Source organism: Pristis pectinata, chromosome 31 (genome assembly GCF_009764475.1).
Source record: "Pristis pectinata isolate sPriPec2 chromosome 31, sPriPec2.1.pri, whole genome shotgun sequence".
NCBI lineage: Eukaryota > Metazoa > Chordata > Chondrichthyes > Rhinopristiformes > Pristidae > Pristis > Pristis pectinata.
In genome coordinates this window covers 13144648-13167484 of record NC_067435.1, presented here as the reverse complement: position 1 = coordinate 13167484, position 22837 = coordinate 13144648, and the positions used below count along the sequence as shown (strand labels likewise).

Here is a 22837-nt window from a genome sequence, read left to right as displayed (position 1 = left end):
GGTTGACCCTGGTGATCTGCCTACAGAAAGTCATGGATGCCCTTATTCCCATCTTCATAAACCGACTCTGGAGAGATTGATGTAGGAGTGTGAGTGTCACTGGATGCACTGGGAGTAAGTCTGTATATGTGGGTTCTCTCTACCTCTGCCCCCAGGGTCACTGAGATGGACTGGACCACACACAAAGTCTCAGCTCAGTCTCTTCTGCCTTTTGGGCTGGACTAGATTCACAGTTTCAGTGACGGGGATGGAGAAGGAAATACCGAGAGAAGCTCCAGGACAAACTGAAGTTGCGCCAGAGAGTTGGGAGAGACTCAGAGCTGAGGTTGCTGAAGAGAGTTGAAAAGCCTGGTTAGAATTGTCTGAGTTCATAGAAATGTTAACAACCGGATCAGTCACTATGGGATTTGTTTGTTTGTGGTGAGCACCGCAGCTGTACAATGTTTTAACAGAAATACCAGAAGAACGATAAGAAATAGGAAGAAGATTTGACCATTCAGACACCAGCTCCACCACTCAATAGGACCCTGCTGATGAACCTTTCCTCGTCCACTTTCGGGCCCTCTCCCCATATCCGTTCATTCCCTTACTGCTTTGAAATCTGTCACAACTTTTACCATATTCAAGGATTCAGCCTCCACAGCTTTCTGGGGGAGGGGGGGGGGGGAAGGAATTCCAAAGACTCACAACTCTTTATCTTAATCACCTTACTCCGAGATCATTCCCTCTGGTCCTGGACACTCCCACAAGGGGAAACATCTGAGAATTCAATGTTTCCGTTAGATCACCGCTCATCCTTCCAAACTCCAATAAGAACAGACCCAGCCTTTCCTCATGAAACAATCCCTCTATAAACCTAATCATTCCAGTGAACCTGCTCCGAACTGCGTCCAATGATACAATATCGTCCCTGAAATAATGGGACCAAAACCCTTTGCAGTACTCTAGGTGTGGTCTCACCAAGTGTCTTGTGAGGTTGCAGCGACACCTCTATTATACTCCAGCCCTCTTGAAATAAAAGCCTACATTCCCTTAGCCTTCGCCATTACTTTATGTGAGCTCTCTGTGCTTCACAGATGAGGATGGCCCTACCCCTCTATGCTGCAGCTTCCTTCACTCCTTGTTCATTTAACCAATGATCTGTTTTACCGTCCTTCCTTCCAAAGTGAAGAAGTTCACATTTTACCACATTATATTCTACTTGCCTGATTTTGCCCTTTCACTTCACCAGTCAATATCTCTCCGTGAATTGCTTCTACCCTCTTCAGAGATTCTCGCCTACTTCTGGATTGCCTGCCTTTGGTTGCATTGCCTGCCTTTGGTTGCATTGCCTGCACTTTGCACAGTGTACAACCTGCTATGTTCCTCAGCTGCAGGGTGATTTTGTCCATTTATGAAACAATTATTACAAAACCGATCGGTATTATCTGAATAATTTTAAAAATAAAACTGTAGATACAGGAAGCGTAAAACACAAACGGAAAATGCAGTCAACGTTTCTGGTCTGCGACCCTTTCGTCAGCACATCCCCAGACGTTGACTGTTTCTCTTCCCACAGATGCCGCCTGATCTGCTCAGTGTTTCCAGCATTTTCGACTTTTATTTAAGTGAGTAAAAGCTGGAGGTGATAAAGGGCGAATGAGCGGGGACGTTTGGTACCGACGTCACAAGCTTACAGTGTTCACAAGAGATATAACCTCGCTAACTCCGGAACACTCTCTCTTTCGACATTCAATCATTATGGATTTCAGGCGGATTTCACCGGCCGAGAATATTTTCCTTCTCACAGCACTTTTCTTCTCAACGGGTAGGTCAAATACCTTTAAATGTAATCTAATCAGTATTCATTAATTAACCTGGACTCCCAGATATCAGATGCTAAATTAACGGGAACAGTTATGAATATTTAGCATCTGATATCTGTAATTGCTACTCGGCAGTTACAGAGCATCTGTGCTTCACATGAACGGATCTTCAATCTGTCACATTTGATGAATGTGCTACTTTATTTTGCATAAAATGTCGGGAGCGTTTCAGTCAGTTTCACGGTTCCTTGTTTCTATTTCCACGCCCGTTGTTGTGCGCTGGACAAGAGCTGACGAGTCGCAGACTCCGCGTCTCCTCTATTCCCACTCTCTGAGTGTTAGACTTTGCCAACATTTGTTTAGATAAACTCCCCGGGGATTGGAATGCTGACTGCACTGCGCGGTTCGGATAGCGTGGGGTCATTAGTTTTATCCTAAGATGGACCGTTGTCGGCTTCCTATCTCATTTGTTGGTTTCACTTTAAGAAAACCAACAGAAATTTGGCATTGACTTATATTTCTACTGAATAACGCTGAGATAGAAATGGAATATCTCGAGGCAAAACGTTTGTAGAATTCACGAATCGCATCTAACACAGGTTTACGTTGAGCGAATCTATCATATTATTTTGCCCTCTCCATATATCTGTGTATATGTCCCAACATTTCACCTGCATTCCCTCCCCCTCCTCCCGCTCTGCTCCCACTCTGCCGCCATGACTCACGCTCTCTCTGTCCTCATCTCTCTCTCATGCTCCTCATTTCTCACAAACTCTGCCATCTTGAAGTGTCTCACCCCAAAACATCGACTGTTCATTTCCCTCCATAGATGCTGCCTGACCTGCTAGTTCCTCCAGCACTTTATGTGATGCCATCTCTCTCTCTCTTCCATCATCTCTTCCTGGCTGAGTCCCACCAACTCTTTCTCTCAATGGGTCCTACCAACTCTCCTGGTCTCTCTCTCCCATCATTCTCTCTGTGTCCTTTCATTCTCCAATCTATCTCTATGCCTCCCCCCTCACACTCTCTTCCATTTCGCTGCCTCTCTGTGTTCCTCCATCTCTCTCATCTTCTTTCCCCTTCCATCTCTTCTCTTTGCCTCACACTGTTGTTACGGACTCAGTGAAAGTCCCTTTAAGATAGAGAGTGTGTGTGTATGTGTGTGTGGGGCGTGCTTACGTCAATAGAAGATAAAGGACGTAATGACGTTGTTGAAGAAGTCAGAAGAAGGAGAGAGAGAGAGAAGGGAGAGAGACACCAGCCTGCTTGTTTTCTCTATCGATGGATGAGAAACAATAACTGTGTTTGCCACTGAAATCCATGTATGGAAGTTGGAAGTAATCCGGTGGAGTTCACTTTGTTGCTGACCTGTAGAAGGAAACAGGTATTTGTATGTGGACGACCACGGTTCGGATGCTTTTCGGGGTGAGGAAGTCACTACCGAGTAAACACTGAAGTGTCGTTTGGGTTCCATCGTGGAACATTTGGATTTCGTATGTACTCTCTCTATGTTTTTCTACATCTACATCTTATCTTCAGACAACAGTGGTTGTTGAAGAAGCCCTTGCTCATGTTTCACCTTATGGCTTGCGGAACTGAACTTTAAGAACCATTCAGGAACTGGGAGTTTTGGACTTTGTCACACACACACACGAAGAGTTTAGTTTTGGGGTTAACGTTCGAGGTTTAACATTTTTGAATTCTAACATACTAACTTTTTTTTAACTTTTATTTTACGTATTATCATAAGTAGTGATTAATAAAATAGTTTTTAACACTGAATCATGCACAGTGTGTTTCTTTTGTTGCTGGTTTGTGACACTGTGTATCTCTGTGTGCAGGCACAGTAGTGTAGCGGTTAGCGTAACGCTGTTACAGCACCAGTGACCTGGGTCCAATTCCAGTCACTGTCTGTGAGGAGTTTGTACGTTCTCCCCGTGTCTGCGTGGGTTTCCTCCGGGTGCTCTGGTTTCCTTCCACATTCCAAAGCCATATGGGTTAGGAAGTTGTGGGCATGCTTTGTTGGCGCCGGAAGCGTGGCGACACTTGCGGGCTGCCCCCAGAACACTCTATGCAAAAGATGCATTTCACTGTGTGTTTCGATGTACATGTGACTAATCAAGATACCTTATCTCTCTCACTCTCTTGACTTCTCTCACTCTGTTTCCCCACCTCTCTGTCCCTGAATTTCTGAGGCTGAGACCAGCAGATGCTTTTGACCTTCCTGCCTGATACTAAGGTGCATGGCCCAGTTGCAAAGTGGCCTTGGCCTGGAGTTACTATGGGTTATTTCAAATGATCGAGATACATTAGAGCAGCTGTCCCCTGCTTCGAGCATAAGGGAAGAGGTGCAGTGTGCTTGTTCGATGCACAGTGGACATCAGTGGAAGGATAGATCTGACACTCCATCAGATGGTTTCTTCCACTAGTTTAGGATGTCTCCTCCTCAGAAAAATTCCACCACAGCTAGTCAGCTGAGAGCCCCTCTTGGAGCACAATGGCATTAATAGTTTGAGAATGATTTGAAAATATTTGGATTGCTTGAACATGAAACTATGCAGAATAACATTTATATATTGCCATGGATGTTGTATGAAGAGAGACAAGAATGGGGTGTCAGCCACTAATTGCATGGAATAGCTACCCTGCTCTTAAAAGCAGCATGTTTAATTGGGTAGTTTGGAACTGAGTTGCTAATTCAGGAGCTACTTTCATTGGGTCCTGCACTGAACACAGATTCCATTTCCCTCTGGCAGCTAAAGTGAACGGATTTGAGGTCAGGATCACAACAAACCCCACAGCTGTGGAATTTGGAGAGTCCCTAGAGGTGACCTGCACAACAACATGTTCAAAGCCACAGATGATTGTTGAATATAAACCAGGGATTGCTCCCAACAGAACTCGAGGTGATAACTGGGTCACAGACCAGTTCCCGAGTGTCCAGAAATGGGATTTCACCGTGCCCTGCATTGTGATATGTGAATCTGGAAATGAAAACCTGGAAGTTAAAAAGGAGGTTGCAGTTTACAGTAAGTGAAACCTCTTGTTCTAAACACATCTGTTAGCAAAACATAACAGGGTGAAAGGCAGCAAATAAAATTACTTTGCATTTTGAAAAATTTACATAGAATGATGCTGCTGTATATCAGGCGAGGTAGTGAACTGCCTGGTAGGAAATGGGTTTACACTTCACTCCCACACAGTGAGTTCACAGTCTGGGGCAGGTTCAGGGAATAACCTTGGACAGAGGCAATTCTACAAAAACAAATAAAGCAAAGTTAGAGGATAGGCAAACTCTGTCTCAGGTCAGGACATTTGCGCTGGTATTTCACAGTCCAAGGTGTTGGAACAATACACTGAATCGCAGGGTTAGTGTCAGAGTCATGTGGGTTAATGGATGTTCACAGCTGAGCCTCACAGTGAAAGAGTCCGGTTGCTGCGACAGGTGCAGATCGAAGAGATTCATCAAACTGGGGAATGTAACAGGGTGGGAAAATCCACAGGCACATTTGTGGTTGGGATAATTTTTGACACGGTTTGTTCCAATAATTACTGTCAACCATGATTCTCTTTTAACAGATCAAGAGTTAAATGTTCGTCAACTTCCTGGACCGCTGGAAGTTAACAAACCATATCAGCTGGAGTGCACTGGTCCGAGGGTCTATCCGAGAAACAAGCTCATACTCACGTGGCTCAGAGGGAGTGAGGTTGTTCAGTGTAATTCCACAGGGGTTGTAGGTTTCCCGGATGAAGATGTTCGATTGAGGAATGTCCTCAGTTTCACTGCAAGCACTTTGGATGATGGACAGGTGTACACCTGCTTGGCAGAGGTGGACTTGGGCTCCAACACTACAAAGCCAATCACAAAATCCTCTGTGACTCTGCAAACTTACTGTGAGTTATACCTGTACAATAAATTTGCTCCTCTTTTTCGGAATAGATTAAACTGAAATAATTTGTTGAAAGTGAATAGTAATAAGTTATATTATGATCATTTTCTCATTATTCCTATTTTATTCATTCCATCAAATCTGGAGAAGCCAGAAAGCTGGGCATTTCTGCACATGTCCGAGATTTTTTAGCTAACAAGGTGTAACTGTAAATTCCCTGCACATTTAACATCCAGGGATTCTTCAAAACAAATAGTTTTTTACAGCCTCGGCACTGGCTTGAAAATTGTTCTCACTTGACTCCAGCCTTTCACCTTGGGCCCCGGCCTGATTCCTGCTGTCGCTGTAGAGGGAAGAAGGCAAAGTGGGGCCTCCTGGAGGGAAGTCCGTCCAACATCATGACAGATGAAAGAAGATGTGACAAAGTCAGTCAGTTAATGGTGCTCAGCAGTGCAGTGGGAGGAAAGCCCGATTCCCCTCCTACAGAAGGAAGACCCTACAGATGGTTGCAGCTCACTCTGCTTCCTGGGTCTCTGGTGTGCCTTGGCCTGGGCTCTCTGGTGGCTCAGCTCTCTGTGGTGACTGCACCAGCCTTGACCAAGCTCCTGTAGGTTGAGCAGCTGTGAGAATGTTGAACGTATTGCAACTTTCAGTTGGCCAGAGGGAACAGACTTCAGCCTCTGAACTCAAGGCATTGCCTCCACCTCCAACTGTCTCAGGCAGAGCAACATGTGAGCATTCAACTTAGTCTGCCGAGACCAGGCTTGTCCTCCCAGGGTTCTCACCATTGGCAAAGGTGGCCTAACTTCAGTTGGAGGAAAGGAGATCTGTGCCATAGAGTGCAACCAAGAGTGAGCTTTATGGAGGAGCGGTTTTAGTCATGAGCTGGCTAATCCAATGATGCAAGCGAGAACCAGGTTTCCTGAAGGAGTGGGAGAGGGGAGGTGAAAATGAAATGAAGGGAAAAGAGTAAAAATATGAGGCTAGAACAGCAGTTAACAAAATAAAGGAATGGAAAACTCTACAGACATGTAACTAGTGAGTGGGTAGTCAAGGAGGACTGCTATCATTCCGAAACCATGAAAATGATCTGTGCTTACAGGCAGAGGGTGTGGAATATGGAATGAATACCTTGTTCACTCTTAACTGAGGGACAATATGATGTCAAATCTCAGTGAAAGCAGAGGTAGTAATGAGAATGGACAGGTAAACACTAATGAGAAGGTATTAGTAAAGATAACCGTGCCTGAAGTAAGTAACTCAACTGGTTCAGATAAAATGCATCTGAGCTGCTGAAGGATGGAGACTCTAGAAGGGCCTGCCATAATATTCCAATCCTCCCTGGTAGAGGGGAGGTGCCAGGGGGCTGGGAAATGGCCAAAAGAGGTGTAGGCACATTCTCAGTAACTGCTGGCCATCTGTTTAGTGGCCATGATGGGGAAGATTTTAGAAACAACAATTGGGGAATACTTATGAGGCACTTGAAGATATTTGAGTTTATAAAAGAGCCAACAGGATTTTTAGATGAAACTGAATGTTTTGATTAAGTAACAGAGGAGATTGATGAAGGGGATAGAATGATATCCTCGAAGAAGATTTTCACACTGTTTGACATAGTTCCATATGAAAGTCTGGTCTGTGAAACAGGCTCATGGAATATGAAGCTCAGTTGTTCCAAGGATAAAAACTTGGCTGAAGGACAGAAAGCAGAAACTTAGGGGTCAGTACTGGGACAGATTCTTATTTTGATAAACATTAAATTGTTTGATATGAGTTTGCTGGATAAAATGTCACAATGTGGAGATGACATAAAGCTTAAATAGTGAAGAAGGATGGTAAGACACTGCAAGAGAGGGTGCAAGGGACATAAATAGTCTAGCAGAACGGGCAGACAGGTGGCAGATGACATTTAATACTGAGTGTGTGCGGTGATACATTTTGGCAGAAAGAATGAAGAGAGACGATAGAGATTAACTGGCACAGTTCTAAAGGATGTTCAGCAATAGAGAGACCTGGGTGTCTTCTGACATGGATCTTTGAAGGTGGCAGGATGCCTTAAGAGAGCAGTTAGTTAAGAAAATGTGATCCATGGGTTCATAAGCAGAGATACAGAGCAGAGGGGCAGGGAGCTGAGAAAGACAGACAGTGATTGGTCACAACTGGTGTCTCTGATCATCTCAGAAGGCCAGGATTTATTGCCCATCACCACTTGGCCTTGTGAAGTTAGTGATGAGCTATCTTAGACCTAGAGTCACGGGCATCGAAACAGCTCAGAGAAATATGCCCATGATGACAGTCAAATATCCATCTACACCAATGGTCTTTACCAGCATTAGGTCCAAAACCTCCTATGCCTAATGCTCATCTGGACACTCCTTAAATTCTGTTAGAGACTCTGCTTCCACCATTCCCTCTAGTAATGCATTGGTCCATATTAGGACCAAGGCAGTGATGAGGTCTGGAGTAGAGCAGTCCTGGAAATCCCAAGCTGGGCATTGATGAACACATTATTGGGGGGTAAGTGCTGCCTGATAGTACAGTCGACCATGGCTTCCGTCAATTTGATGATGATTGAGAAGGAACTAAATGGCTGATAATAAGATGCATTAGATTTTTCTTCCCTTTTGTGAATGGGACATAACTGGGCAATTTATCATGCTGTTGAATCGATGCCAGTGTGTGACTACTGGAACAGCTTGGGCAGAGGCACAGCTAGTTCTGGGGCACAGGTACATGAGAACACCATAACTGCAGATTCTCTCCCAAGCTGCAAAACATTCTGCCTTGGAAATCTATCACCATTCCTTTTTCATGCTGGGTCTCAATGCTGGAACTCCCTCTCCATCTGCACTGTGAGAGGAATTTCACAAACAGATTGCAGCAGTTCAAGAAGACAGATCACCACAACATTCTCAAGGGCAATTAGGGATGGGTAATAACTGCTGGCCTTGATGGGGATGCAGAGATCCCAAAAATGAGTAAAGAAAAAGTATTCTGCTAAGAGTAATCTCAAAATTTGAGCAATGAGCAGGGTGATATGTTTGATCTCAAATTGTTTGATGATGAACAAACTTCCATTCAGCCTTGATTCAATTATTATGCTGGATTATTTGCTTTGGCCCTGGATGGTGTCCAATGGTTAGTGTGGACATGATGGGCTGAATGGCCTGTTTCCATGCTGTATGATGCTATGGTTAACTTCCCTCATGAACTCTACATACCCACAGAGAGCACCCTTCGTGGATGACTGTCTGTGAGAGAGAGATTTACCAGAATACCTATGTGGGCTGGATGGCTTTTCCCCATCCTTGAATGGTCTAATCCAACAAACAAATCCATGCAAAGTTAGTTGACACTCAGCGTGGCCCCTATGGTTGGTTTGCTTTTCACCATTCTGTGCTATGGCCAGATGGCAACCAGGTGCTTCCCAACGGTGAAGGGGTATCTGATGGAAACACATCCGGCTCCCGTTCCACACCTTGGTAGTCAGTAGAGGTGGTGGTCAAGGAACGGATTATAATACAGGATCAACAAAATAGCCTGTTAAATTTACACCAAAGATCACCAACCTGAAGTCTGAGACTCAACTGGAATGTTATGGCCAGATGCAAGTTCAGATTACACTGAGGTCAATTAATGAGTGCACCAGGCTGTACCACTGCTTGTGGCTGGAGCACCAGAAAGAGTGAGAAATGGAAAATTGGGGAAAAAGTACTCTGAAGAATGAAGTATGTGACCTTCTAGTGATGAGTTAGGTATAATGGGCTCCCAGGGTGTGTGTCCTGGCCAGTTTCCAGCTCCATCCATCAGTATCTGAAACACACCACAGTAGACCAATTAACTATGAATTTCTTGTGTGTCTTGCAGCTTTTCCAGAGCCTCCCAGGATCCTCAACAGAGATCCTGTAGAAGTGAATCAGGAGGTCATGTTGACGTGTGAGGTTCCAAATGTCTATCCAGCTGAGAAGATGAGAGTAAGATGGTTTCAGGGTGATGAACAACAGAATTCAGTTACAAATAGGTCAGATCCCACCACTGTCTGGGCAACAGCTGCATGGACACCACGAGAGACCGGTCTGACTGAACTCAGCTGCATGGCAGATTTTGAGGATTATCCATCAGTTCCACTAAAGAATAATAGCATTTCCATAGAAGTTTATGGTAAGTATGTTCACAGCACTCAGATAAGGCCTGGAAGTTGAAGTTAGTTTCCTGTTGTTAGTCAGTGGAGTTGCTTCAAGCAGTTGTGTCAGTGTTGATTAAACTGATAGCCAGTGCCATAAAACATGTGCCCAGTCAATGGGTACATTTGTCACTGAAGTTACCAGTTTTTAATGGGAAAATGGTAATCAAGGGATATGAGGATAAGGCAGCAAGTTTGTATTGATATAGACATTGAGTTACGATCTTATAGAGTGGTGGAGCAGGCTCATGGGCTGTGTGACTAAGTCTACCCCTATGTCTTGTTATCTTTGGTTGACAAATGTTCCCTGAATAAACTTACCTGAGAAGCAGTTACCAGTCAGTAAACCAGTCAGAATTTCCTGTGTAATAAAAGCTGAAATTGTAGAATCGAAATCAAGAAGCAAACATTTCACAAGGAAATAAACAAATAAATAATCAAATAAATAAACAAAGAACCAATTTGCAGCGAGGTAGTTGAAAAATAAAAAAAGCTGCGGATGGTGGAAATCTGTTGTCATGGTTCAGGGATGAATGGCGACTGGGATATCGGGAAGGTTGTGGGGATTTTGATAATTGTCCAGCTACATGACACACAGAGAGGTGGATGTGGAGTTATAGGCCAATCATAGAGTTGCTTTGGCTGCATTCGTCCAGTCAGGCAGAGGGAATGCAGGACTTGCTATGAGAAGGTTTTTAACAATGTTTTCTGTTGTTGCAGTTTTCTCTGATCCAATAATCCAAGTACCACCCAGTTTAGTGAAGATCCCAGTGAATATTACCTGCAGTGTGTTTAATGTCTCAGGGAAACTTCAGCTCAGAATGAAGAAGGGAAGTGAGATATTAACGAGCAGATCAGCCAGTACCGGGCTGACTATCTACCACACTGTGAATCCACAAGCAGGGCTGAATGGACAGCAGTACACCTGCGAGGCTAAGCTCACTCTTCAACATCACAGCAACCCCATTGTTAAACAACGGTCTGCCACTCTCCCTGCAAGTAGCATCGGACTGGTACCAATGGATGGTGAAGGTTACCAGTTTCTAGTTATTTCTGTTTGCTTTTATTGTTATGGTCTGTATCGGTAATTTAGAGTTAAACATAAGGGTTTGAATGAGAAGTCTGTGAATGATAGGAGTACAGGGAGAGGCTCCACTTCCCATCAGTCCCACTGGGACATGGTGGTCCGCACACACCTATCACAGTTATCTATCACAGAGTCCTAGCCAATAGTTACCCCTGTGTTAGGGATTATTCTGGAGCTATGAAATTATGGATAGCAGACATTAGTTCAAACAAGAATTGTTATAGAACATGGAATATAGAACAGTATAGCACTGGACAGACCATTCGATCCACCATGTTGTGCTGATCTTGATGCCAATTTATACTAAATGTCCTCCTCCTGTGCATCATCCATATCCCTCCATCCCTTCATATTCATGTGTCTATCTAAAAGCCTCTTAAACTCCACCTAACTGCCTGCTTTCACTACTACCCCTGGTAACCCATTCTAGGCACCTACCACTCTCTGCATAACAAACTTCCCCCTTACATTGCCTTTAAACTTCCCTGCCTCTAACCTTAAAAGCATGTCCTCTGGTGTTTGGCATTTCTACCCTGGGGAAAAGATTCAGACTATCAATGCCTCTCACAATTTTAAAAACCTCTTTCAGTTTTCCTCTCAGCCTCTGACGCTCCATGGAGAACAAGCTTATCCAACCCTTCCTTATAGCTCAAACACTCTAGTTCAGGCATAGTCTTGGTAAACTTCTTCTGCACCCTCTTGACAGTCTCCACATCCTTCCTATAATGCTCCAAGTGCGGTCTGACTAAAGTTCTATATAGCTGCAGTATGGCTTCCTTACTCTTATACTCAACACCCCTATCGATGAAGGCAAGCATGCCATACGCCTTCTTTACCACCTATCCACTTGCGTAGCTACTTTCAGTGAACTGTGGACCTGGACCCCAAGATCCCTCAGAACCGCAATGCTATCAAGGGGTCTACCATTAACTGTATATTTTCTCCTGTCATTGCATCAGCATGCTGATTGTGGAGAGATATTTCAATGATGCTGTTGTTAATATTGTTCTTGACGGAAGCTTCTGATTGCAGTGTTAGTACCTAATCACACTGTACCTGCACATTCCTGGGAATGCTCTGCTTTGGGGACCAGTTTGAACTTGTGTGTTACAATGATTCCCACAGACACTGGAACCTGAGTGCTGGTAACAGCAATGAAAACCACTGAGATCACAACTTTCCTGCGCACTAACTAAAATGAAGTTTGGATCAAAGACTTATTCCTGATTTACTCTGTGCCTTTTAACATGTCTTGAAGATTGGATTCGAGTAATTGGTGAAAACTGATGTCAGTTTGACTGGATTACACCTCAATACATTTCTGTCTATTTTTTCCTGATTTGCAGTGTTACATTTTCTACCTTTCAATTTACTGAGGCTGTTCCAGAGTCTTGGGGATTTTGGGACATCATAATAATGCATCCATTAGCTCTGCAGCCACCTCTTTACAGCCTCAGGGATTTGTCAGTTTTTAGTATCCTCAGTCTCTCCAGGATTCACTCCTCAGTGCTATTAATTACTTTCAGGTCCAAGTGTGAGTTGATGCATTTTGAAGGTCAAATGCTTGAGGAAAGTGTACAGTAAATGGCAGGACCCTTGGGAACATTGATGTACAGAGGGATTCATAGTTCCCTGAAAGTGGCAACACAAGTGGATAGGGTGGTAGAGAAGGCATACGGCATGTTGCCTTCATCGTTTAGGGCATTGAGTATAAAAATTGGGAAGTCATGCTGCGGCTGTATAAAACTTCGCTTTGGCCACATTTGGAGTATTGTGTGCAGTTCTGATCATCACCCTATAGGAAGGATGTGGAGGCTTTGGAGAGGATGTAGAACAGGTTCACCAGGATGATGCCTGGATTGGAGTGTAATGGCAAGGAGAGGTTGGACTAAGCTGGATTGTTTTCTCCGGTACATCAGAGAACAGATAGAGTAGATAGTCAATGTCTTGATCCCGGGTGGATAAATGGTTGGTGTAGACGTTGTGGGCCAAAGAGCCTGCTTCTGGGCCCTGCTGTTCTATGTTCGAGAAATACTACTTGTGTACATATGACTTTTTTTCCTGCAACTTGACTACTATTGGTGTGGTTAGTCAAGGGCCAGAAGTATGATATTACAAAACAATGTATCTTGCCAACTGCTGTATTACATTTGTACAAATATATTCTGATAAAAGTTGTATTTTCATTCTAAAGCACAATTGATTGTAATATTACCTTTCAAACTAGCGTTGTTGATGAAAGAACTCTTCCTTCCTTCAGTGTTCTTGTTCCCACATCAGCCACAGTCTTCACTCCACTGTCCCTGCTGAAGATCCATTACATTCAAGGGGCTGTGAATCTGACCCTGTACAATCAGCCCATCCACTCAATTGCTCAGTCAGTTCAACCACACTGTTCATTATTGAATCACTTCCTTCAGTTAAAACTTTTTGTTCCATTACTGCCCTGAAAAGCAAGGATACCTGTGGTTCCTTCAGCTCCCCTGTCCTGTTCCACTTGAAGTCCCATTCACTTGCCACCTTTGTCCTTGCTCACCTACACTGGCTCATTGTAATGCATTACCCTCAATTTGAACTATCTTAGTCAATAAGAGAAGCTACACGAAAACAGGCCCTTCGGCCCACCGAGTTTCTGCCAACCCATTTTTACACTAATCCTAACCTAACCCAGTTTATTCTCTCACATTTCCATCATCTTTCCCCATCACCACCACCACCCACACATCCCTTCTGTCACTCAGCTACACAAGAGGGGCGGTTCACTGTGGCCAATTAACCTAAAGATGATCTCACGTTACCTTTGTAAGTTCAGGTTGCATTCTGAGTCGTTTGAAGTCTGCCTGCTCCTCCCTTCACCAACCTCTGGCGTCAGAGCCTCCAAACACCTCACTCAGCCCAGTTTTCCCAAACTCTATCTCTGCGCCTTTACAAGTCTTCCTCAAAGTCATCACTGCAAACAAGTTTCAGTCATCCCTCTAGACTCTTCACCCATTTTACATTCGTTCACCCCCAATCTCCCTGTGAGAGGGACTTTGGGATGTTTCTTTTCTTTCAGTGGACCAAATCAACACCAATATCTGATCAAATTTTTCTACATATAAAGTCCCTTACTACCCTGGTTCCACTATCTACAGATACCCAACAGCACATGTGTGCATGCAATGCACCTGCAATTACTTTGAAATGTCTTCATTATCGCCTGAACTCCTGAAACACACTGGATGATGGGGTTTGGATCTGCACAATGTCAGATTTCACAGTAGGGCAAAACTTTTATTCAGCAGCTTTCAGTTGAAGCAGTTGCCACTCAGATTGGTCTGAGAGTGCAGAGCAACATCTGATCAGCTGTTATATGTTCCACATATATTATATGTTATGTACAAAAGTGCAGCAAAATATCAGCATCAACTGTAAACACTTGTCTGCTCATGATGTCGCACTGTCTAGCTCCTGCTGCAGGTTTCAATGAGGTGCCATTTATCAAAGACTTTAAAGGGTCCATGTGCTGTGAAAAGCTCCACAACTTGCCCAGTATAGGCCTAAAGACTGAGGGAGATTCAAAGGTGAGATGTTGGATGTGATTGTCCTGAGCACATTTCCAGGAGGAATATCTGCAGTGATGACCTGAGCCAGTGACACCAACAACACTAACCAGAGACTTTGCATCATGATCTGTGGCACAATAGTTGTGCTCAGTGGGATCTACAACTAATTCAGAACTAATCTAGCAGCTCAAAACTGGGCATCATGAGGTGCCGTGGACATCAGCCATAGTGGAAATGCACATCACCAAAACCTGTAAACTCAGGGCCATACATTTCTCTCACTCTTGTAGCTCGCAGCTGCCAGAACTGTCCCGAGTCCCTCCGGCTTAGCATACGTGTCGTGCAATATATCATTACTAACAAGCCAGGGGATTAGTCCTAGTTCAACTGGAAAGCAGTGGAGCATGCTGGGAGCAGCACCAGGTTTATCTAAAGTCTGATGAAGCAGGAACATTGAACCATCGGCACTGTAAACAGCAAAAGTAGCAAGCAATAGACAGTTACGCAATTTCACAACCAACAAATCAAATCAAAGCTCTGCTGTCCTGCCACATCCATTTGTGAATGGTGGGGGACAATTTGACAGCTCATGGGATGAGGAGGCTCCAAGTCCATTCCCACTCTTAATGATGGCGGGGCATAAAATGTAGGAGCTAAAACAGGAAAAATCTAATCCAGCTAATTATTACCCAATCAGCTTACTTTCAATCATCAGTGAAGTGATGGGAGCTGTCATCGGCAATGCTGTCAAGCAACACTTCGAGTCATAGAGTAATACAGCATGGAAACAGGCCCTTCAGCCCAACTTGTACATGCCAACCAAGATGCCCATCTAAGCTAGACCCATTTGCCCGCGTTTGGCCCATATCCCGCTAAGCCTTTCCTATCCATGTACCTACCTGTCCAAGTGTCTTTTAAATGTTGTTATTGTACCTGCCTCAGTCACTTTCTCTGGCTGCTCATTCCATAGATGGACCACCCTCCGCGTGAAGAATCTTTCATCTCTCACCTTAAACCTGTGCCCTCTAATTTACAGTTCCCCTTCCCTGAAAAAATGGCTTATGTGTTCACCCAATGTATGCTCCTCATGATTGCATACACCTCTATAAGGTCACCCCTCAATTTCCTACGCTCCAAGGAATGAAGTCCCAGCCTGCCCAACCTCTCCCTTTAAGTCAGGCCCTCGAGTCCCAGCAACATCCTCGTAAATCTTTTCTGCACTCTCTCCAGTTTAACGATATCTTTTCAATAACAGGGTAACCACAATCGTGCAGCATACTCCAGGTGCAGCTTCACCAACATCTTCTACAACTGCAACATAAGGCTTCAGCTCCTATACTTAATGCTCTGTCTGATGAAGGCCAGTGTGCCAAACGCCTTCACCACCCTGTCTACTTTTGACACTGCTTTTAGCGAACTATGTACTTGTACTCTAAGGTCCCACTGTTCCACAACACTCCCCAGGGCCTGACCATTCACTGTGAAAGTCCTACCCTAGTTTGACTTCCCAAAATGCAACACCTTGCACTTATCTGAATTGAATGCCATTTGCTATTCCTCAGCCCACTTACTCAGCTGATTAAGATCTGCTCGTAATTCTTGATAACTTTCTTTACTGTCTGTGATACCTCCTATTTTAGTGTCACCTGCAAATTTACTAACCATGCCTTGTACATTCCCATGCAAATTGTTTACCTAAATGAGGAACAACAATGGGCCCAGCACCAGTTTCTCAGGCACACCACTAGTGACAGACCTCCACTCTGAATAACAACCTTCCCCCATCCCACTCTGCTTCTTACCATCAAGCCAATTACGTATCCACTTAGCTAGATCTCCCTGGATCCCACTCAATCTCACCTTCCAGACTAGCCTTCCATGTAGGACCTTATCAAAGGCCTTGCAAAAGTCCATAGAGACAACATTCACCGCCCTGCCCTCATTAATCCTCTTGGTTACCTCCAAAAAACTCTATCAGATTTGTGAGACATGATTTCCCACAAGCAAAGCTGTACTGACTAGCCCTAATCAGTCCTTGGCTATCCAAATGCTGGTAGATACCGTCCCTCAGAATCCCCTCTACTTGCCCACCACTAATGTCTGGCTTATTGGCCCATAGTTCCCTGGCTTGTCTTTGCTGCCCTCCTTAAATAACAGTAGAACATTAGCCACCCTCCAATCTTCCAGAACCTCAGCCGTGACTAAAGATGAGACAAATATCTCTGCAAGGGCCTATGCAATTTCTTCCCTAGCTTCCCAAAGGTCCAAGGATGCACTTGGTCAGGCCATGGGGATTTATCCACCTTAATCTGCTTTAATACCTCTCCTTTCGTAGTTCATAGATGGTCCAAGACATCACTACTCATTTGCTACAATTCCTTAGCTTCCATGATCTTCTCCACAGTAAAACCTGATGAGAAATATTCATTAAAGATCTCACCCATCTCCCGTGGCTCCACACATAGAAAGCCCTTTTAATATACCTGTGGAATCTTGTACATTTTGCCCTCCTGATTTCCCTCTTACGTGTACTCCTACACTTCTTATAATTGCCTAAGGACTGCCTAAACCTCCATCTTTTCCCTGACAAGAGCCTCAATATCTCTCGTAAAACCAAGGTTCCCTAAACTTGCCAGCCTTGCAGGAACATGGTGTCCGTCGCACTATTAAAAGCCTCCCAGTTCCGTGACGTCCCTTTACCTGCAAACACAGCCTCATCCAATTGAACTCTGCAAGTTCCCGCCTACTGGCTCCAAAACTGGCCCTGGCCCAGTTTAAGACCTTAACTTGTGGATCATTCCTGTCTTTCTCCATAACTATCTTAAAACTAATAGAAACATGGCCACTGGTCACAAAGTGATCCCCTGCTGACTTTTCAGTCACTTGCCCTCCCTTATTCCCTCAGAGCAGGTCAGGTATAGTGCCCTCTCTAGCAGTGCCCTTTATTTATTAATTAAGGAAGCTTTCTTGGACACAGTTAGCAAATTCCACCCTGTACAAGCTCTTTCCACCCAGTCAATATTAGGGAACTTAAAATCTGCCACTAATACTATCCTATTATTCTTACAGCTATCTGTCATCTCCCTACACATTTGCTCCTCTAGTTTCTGCTGACAACTGGGGAGCCTGTAATACAGTCTCATCAAAGTGATCATCGCCTTCTTGTTTCTAAGTTCTATGCATATAGCCTCCCTGGATGATCCTCCAAAAAAATCTTCTCAAAGCACTTCTGTTATGTCCTCCCTCATCAAAAAGGCAACCTCCCTCCTCTCTTATCTTTACCTCTATCACACCTGAAGCATCTGTACCCTGGAATATTGATCTGCCAGTCCTGCCCTTCTCTCAGCCATGTTTCCGTTATGGCTTTCCCAGTCCCCTGAGATCATTTGCCTCACCCGTTAAGCCTCTTTTGTTGAAATCAGTGCAGTTTAAACCAACAGTCTCCTCTCTCTTGGCTGTGATCCTGGCTGTCCTGTCTACTAAACTCGCTCTTATTGACCACAGTATTTGCTCCCAACTTCTCAACTGCCTCAGTTCTGTTCAGGGACCCCCCCCCCCCCCCCCGCACCCCACTCTACCATTCCACTTTATACCCTCCGGATTTAAACCCTTCCTCATTAGTAACCTGCTCACCCATGTCCAGTTTGGGTTTTCTCCGTGTCACTCAGCCTCACACTTCAGCCAAGCGTGGACCGAGGAGCTGAGTTCCATAGGTGAGGTGAGAGAAGTGTCCTTGATATCAAGGCAACAATTGACTGAGTGTGGTGTCAAGGGTCCCTGATGAACATGAAGTGAATGGGCATCAGATGGAAAATAGTGGTTGGAGTCTTACCTCACACAGTGGAAGATGGATGAAGTCAATCATCCCAGTCCCAGGACGTCCACGCCACAGTCTCTCAGGGCAGTGTTCTCGGCCCAACCATCTTCAGCTGCTTCATTATTGACCTTCCTTCCAACATAAGGCCAGGAGTGGGGAAGTTGATGATAATTGTAAAATCTTCTGTTCCATTCACAGTTTGTCAGCAAGTGAAACAATCCGCACCTACAAAGAGCAAGACCAGGAGAATATTCAGTATGGCCTGATAAGTGGAAAGTGACAGTGAGGCCACAAATGTGCCTGGCCATCTCCAACAGGAGAAAGTCAAACCATTGACTCTTGGCACTTAATTCCATTACCAACGCTGAGGCCCCTCACCCTGGTATCAACATCCTGGGGTCACCACTGACCAGAAACAACCCGATCAGCCATATAAGTGCTGTTATTACAAGGGCAGGGCAGAGGCTGGATATCCTACAGCATGTCACTCATCTCTGACAACCTAAAGCTTTTGGACTATCTACAAGACACAAACCAAGAGTGTGACGGAATACTGTCCACTGACTTGGACTAATGCAGCTCCACAACACTCAAGAATCTCAGCACTGTCTGGAACAAAGTCACCTATTTGACTGGTTCCTCATCCGCCACCCTGAGCATTTATTCCTTCCATCACTGACGCACTGTGGCTGCAATGTGTACCTTCTACAAACCATACCACAGACACTTGCTAGACTACTCTCACAGTACCTCCCAAACCTGTGATCTTCACTGTGGAGGACAAAGGCAGTAGGTGCATTGGAACATCACCTCCTGCAGATTCCCCTTCAAGTCACGAACCATCTTGACTTGGAACCTTACTGCCATTTGTTCATCGTCACTGGAATATCCTGCATTGTGGGAGCAGAAGGATTGTAGCAGTCCAAGGAGCTGGCTGACTACCGCTCTCTCAAGGCCATTTAGGGATGGACAATAAATTCTGGCCTTGCCAATGACACCGAAATCAGATAAATCAACAAATTAAAGAAAGAGTCCAGCTCTTGACTCCCTGCCTGGATTAAACCTGTAGGTTAGACTGAGATTAAATAGGTCTAATCCAACCTATCAGTCTAACCTTCTGATGGCACTGACGTTTACTCCATCCATTAGTTTGGAACTTCCTGTCCTCAAAAGCACTAGATAGTCAGCGCCTAAATTTATTAAAGATACAGATCCAAAAGATCTTGCGATGCTTTGCAATGTTAACACAGTGTGGGAGGGTGGAGCTGAAGTGGAGGATCAGCCTGGAGATAGAATGGCAGCACAGGCTTGAGGGGCCAACTGGCCTCCACCTGCTGCTATTTGTCCTCCCCATTGGGTGCTGGCAGCAAGGGATAGAATTGGGCAATTTTGGGGTATGGTATTATAAACAGAATAAAGGATATCCTTTTTACAATTAAAATGATAACTACCTTCCTGACCCGTTATAGTTGGCATCAATTCATGCAATGTATTTACAGGGAATATCAGAGATTTATTTGTCCTCAACCACCGCTGGGGATTGTGGATGGCTTGCTTTCACTTCTGTTCTGTGGGTTCTGAGATGGTCAATGAGGCCAATGTGGGAACTGCAAACTGCAGACTCTGCCGCAGACAGAATAGGTGTTTGACGGGGCGGGTGCATGTTGTTTAGAACTTGCTATTTCTGCAGTTTATGCTGGGCTCCTGTGTGCCCTTGTCACATACACTGAGATTCTAAACACCACAGCTTGCTTATTGGCAAACATGTGGCCGACATAATGTGTCTTGCTGACACATCATTTTAGCCAAGTGGCTCCAAAGCTTTTATGTAGTTCAGATGATTTTTCCTGAAGGCCGCTAAGTGGAATAAACTTATTGTTCAAAGGTGATGCCTCCTGATTGGGCAACAGAAAGCAGAACATCTGGTTGGTGGCCACAGCTGAAATGCTGCGATTCACACATTCCAGAGATTCATCACTGGGGTGACCACTGAAATATTGAAGAGAAATGAGGAGCAGTAACTCTGTGTAGATCCATTGTTGTTACATGCATTGTTGCAGAGCTGAACCAGAGAAACTGTCCATGAACACAGTCTCCCCACTGCTGTGATGTACCTTAAGGAAAACCCCTCTGAGCTCCTTGGATAGCTGGGACTGACCATGAGAAATTATATTTCCTGTTTGATCATGACTTGGACACTGAGGGAGCGGAAGTTTTCTCAAGCCTTGATACAGAAACCTTGACATCTGCAGGTTGAGCAGAACAGGTACCCTGGAGGTGACCCTGGAGATCTGCCCACAGAAAGTCATGGATGCCCCTTGTCGCCATCTTCATAAACAGACTCCAGAGACCTTGTTCCTCAGAGAGATTGATGTAGGAGTGTGAATCCCACTGGATGCTCTGGGAGTATGTCCTTGTATGTGAGTTCTCTCTGTGTCTTCCCCCAGGATCTCTGACATTCCATGTATCCCATGCACTCTGTCTGCCATTTCCAGGACTTTCAGTATAACCAGCAGGGACACAGCCCTCATTGTGAGGAGGATTCAGGTGCTGAGATGGACTGGACCATACACATAGTCTCAGCTCAGTCTCTTATGCCTTTTGAGCTGGACTAGATTCACAGTTTCAATGATGGGGATAGAGAAGCAAAATCCAAAACTCCTCAACAAACTGAAGCTGCACCAGAGAGTTGGGGGAGACACAGAGCTGAGGTTGCTGAAGAGAGTTGAAGAGCCCTATTACAACTATCTGAATTCATAGAATGTTAACAACCGGATCCAGTCACTGTGGGGATTTGTTCCTTCCTGGGAGCTGAGAGGATATGGAAGAACTGACCAACATTATATGCACATGTTTGAAGGAATGACAGTTCTAGGATGAGGTGGGGCGATTTCCCGTGTATTGTTGCCTGCCCTAAATTCTGGGTTGGTACTTCCTGTGTCATCGATGCCACGGAGAAGCTCTGAGTCAGTCCTTAAAGATAGATCCCCCTTCAGGAGCTTTCTAAAGTTCATCAGAGATTGAGGAATTTTGCAAAACAACATATCCTGGCCACGCTTTCTTCTGAGATTCGAATACTATGTATTTCAGGCCAATTTCACCGAGTGAATATATTTAGCTTTTCACTTTACTCTTCATTGCAACTGGTAGGTAAAGTGCTTTTAAAAATATTCGATGTACATTTATTTACATGGACTCATACTGTATTAGATGGTAACTATACATACTAACTGCGCATTTTGCATTGTTTGCTGCTGTCATGTTTATCCTAAATGATCTGTTTACTCTCTTCCTGTTTTCTTTCTTGTTTCCTGTTGGCAAAAGGAAACAGACATTTCACATTGACCTTTACTTCAACTGAAGAACGAGGAGAAAGATAAAGATGAAAGATATGCACCGAGCAAAATATTAGCACAACTCATGACGGACTTCGAAGCACTTTCACATTTGGTGAACCTTCCACGTTATTGTGCCCATTATGCTGGAAGCATTTCACTTTGTTTCTCGGTTACTGGTCTCTATTCCCATGTTCACTGTTGTGCACTGGACCAGGGCTGATAAGTTACTGACCACCAGTCATTTTGGGATCCATTTCAACTCCCTGCCTGAGTGCAAAACTGTGGAAAACCACCAAGATACAAAAGGACCCAGACCCAATTCGGTAAAATTGTTTACTGTCGAAGTGTATGACCAGTAACTACAACGTGTGCACATTCTGCTCTGGCACAACAACACTTGATCACTCACAAATTACCTTCCCGGGCCTCAGGTGGGAGAAACGGAAATCAAAAATAAACTGTAGTTTGGTATTGGTTTATTATTGTCACTTGTACGAAGGTACAGTGAAAAATTTGTCTGAAATACCGTTCGTACAGATCAATTCATTACACAGTGCATTGAGCTAGTACGGGGTAAAAACAATAACAGAATACAGAGTAAAGTGTCACAGCTACAGAGAAGTGCAGTGCAGGTAGACAATAAGGTGCAAGGTCAAACAACGTAGATCGTGAGGTCAAGAGCCCATCTCATCATATAAGGGAACCATTCAATACTCTAATCACCGTGGGATAGAAGCTGTCCTTGAGGCTGGTGGTATGTGCCCTCAGGCTCCTGTATCTTTTGCCTGATGGGAGAGGAGAGACATAGCACACAGCAGTCCCTCAGTTCTCTTTGATAGGTCAGTCTTGTCCTTAGTTCATCAACTTTGTTCTCAATGGCCTGGACGTTAGCTAGTAGTGTGCTGGGGAGGGGGGCTCTTCTATCCATGCTGTTTAAGACTCACCTGCAGCCCAGTATTGTTACTGGTATTGGTTCATTATTGTCACTTGTACTGAGGTACAATGAAAAACTTGTCTTGCATACCGATCATACAGATCAATTCATTACATGGTCATTGAGGTAGTACAGGGTAAAACAATAACAGAATACAGAGTAAAGTGTCACAGCTACAGAGGAAGTGCAGTGCAAGTAGACAATAAGGTGCAAGGTCATAACAAGGTAGACTGTGAGG

At 44.5% G+C, this 22837-nt stretch overlaps 1 protein-coding gene across 1 annotated transcript; it reads left to right on the top strand.

The window, feature by feature from the left end:
* The first annotated feature begins 1636 nt into the window (after positions 1-1636).
* LOC127584908 (vascular cell adhesion protein 1-like) lies at positions 1637-13158 on the top strand. The gene is made up of 5 exons (XM_052041904.1): positions 1637-1807; positions 4562-4834; positions 5385-5699; positions 9563-9856; positions 10599-13158. Exons 1-5 carry the CDS (start codon positions 1639-1641, stop codon positions 10964-10966), a joined length of 1419 nt encoding a protein of 472 aa, XP_051897864.1. The 5' UTR covers positions 1637-1638; the 3' UTR covers positions 10967-13158.
* The last annotated feature ends 9679 nt before the right edge of the window (positions 13159-22837 follow it).

Excerpts from the sequence above, each read along its gene's own strand:
- LOC127584908 (XM_052041904.1), top strand. The coding sequence starts at position 1,639 with ATGAGCGGGGACGTTTGGTACCGACGTCACAAGCTTACAGTGTTCACA. Across the intron at positions 1,808-4,561 it reads AGCACTTTTCTTCTCAACGG|CTAAAGTGAACGGATTTGAG; the intron begins GTAGGTCAAATA and ends TCCCTCTGGCAG. Across the intron at positions 5,700-9,562 it reads TGTGACTCTGCAAACTTACT|CTTTTCCAGAGCCTCCCAGG; the intron begins GTGAGTTATACC and ends TGTGTCTTGCAG.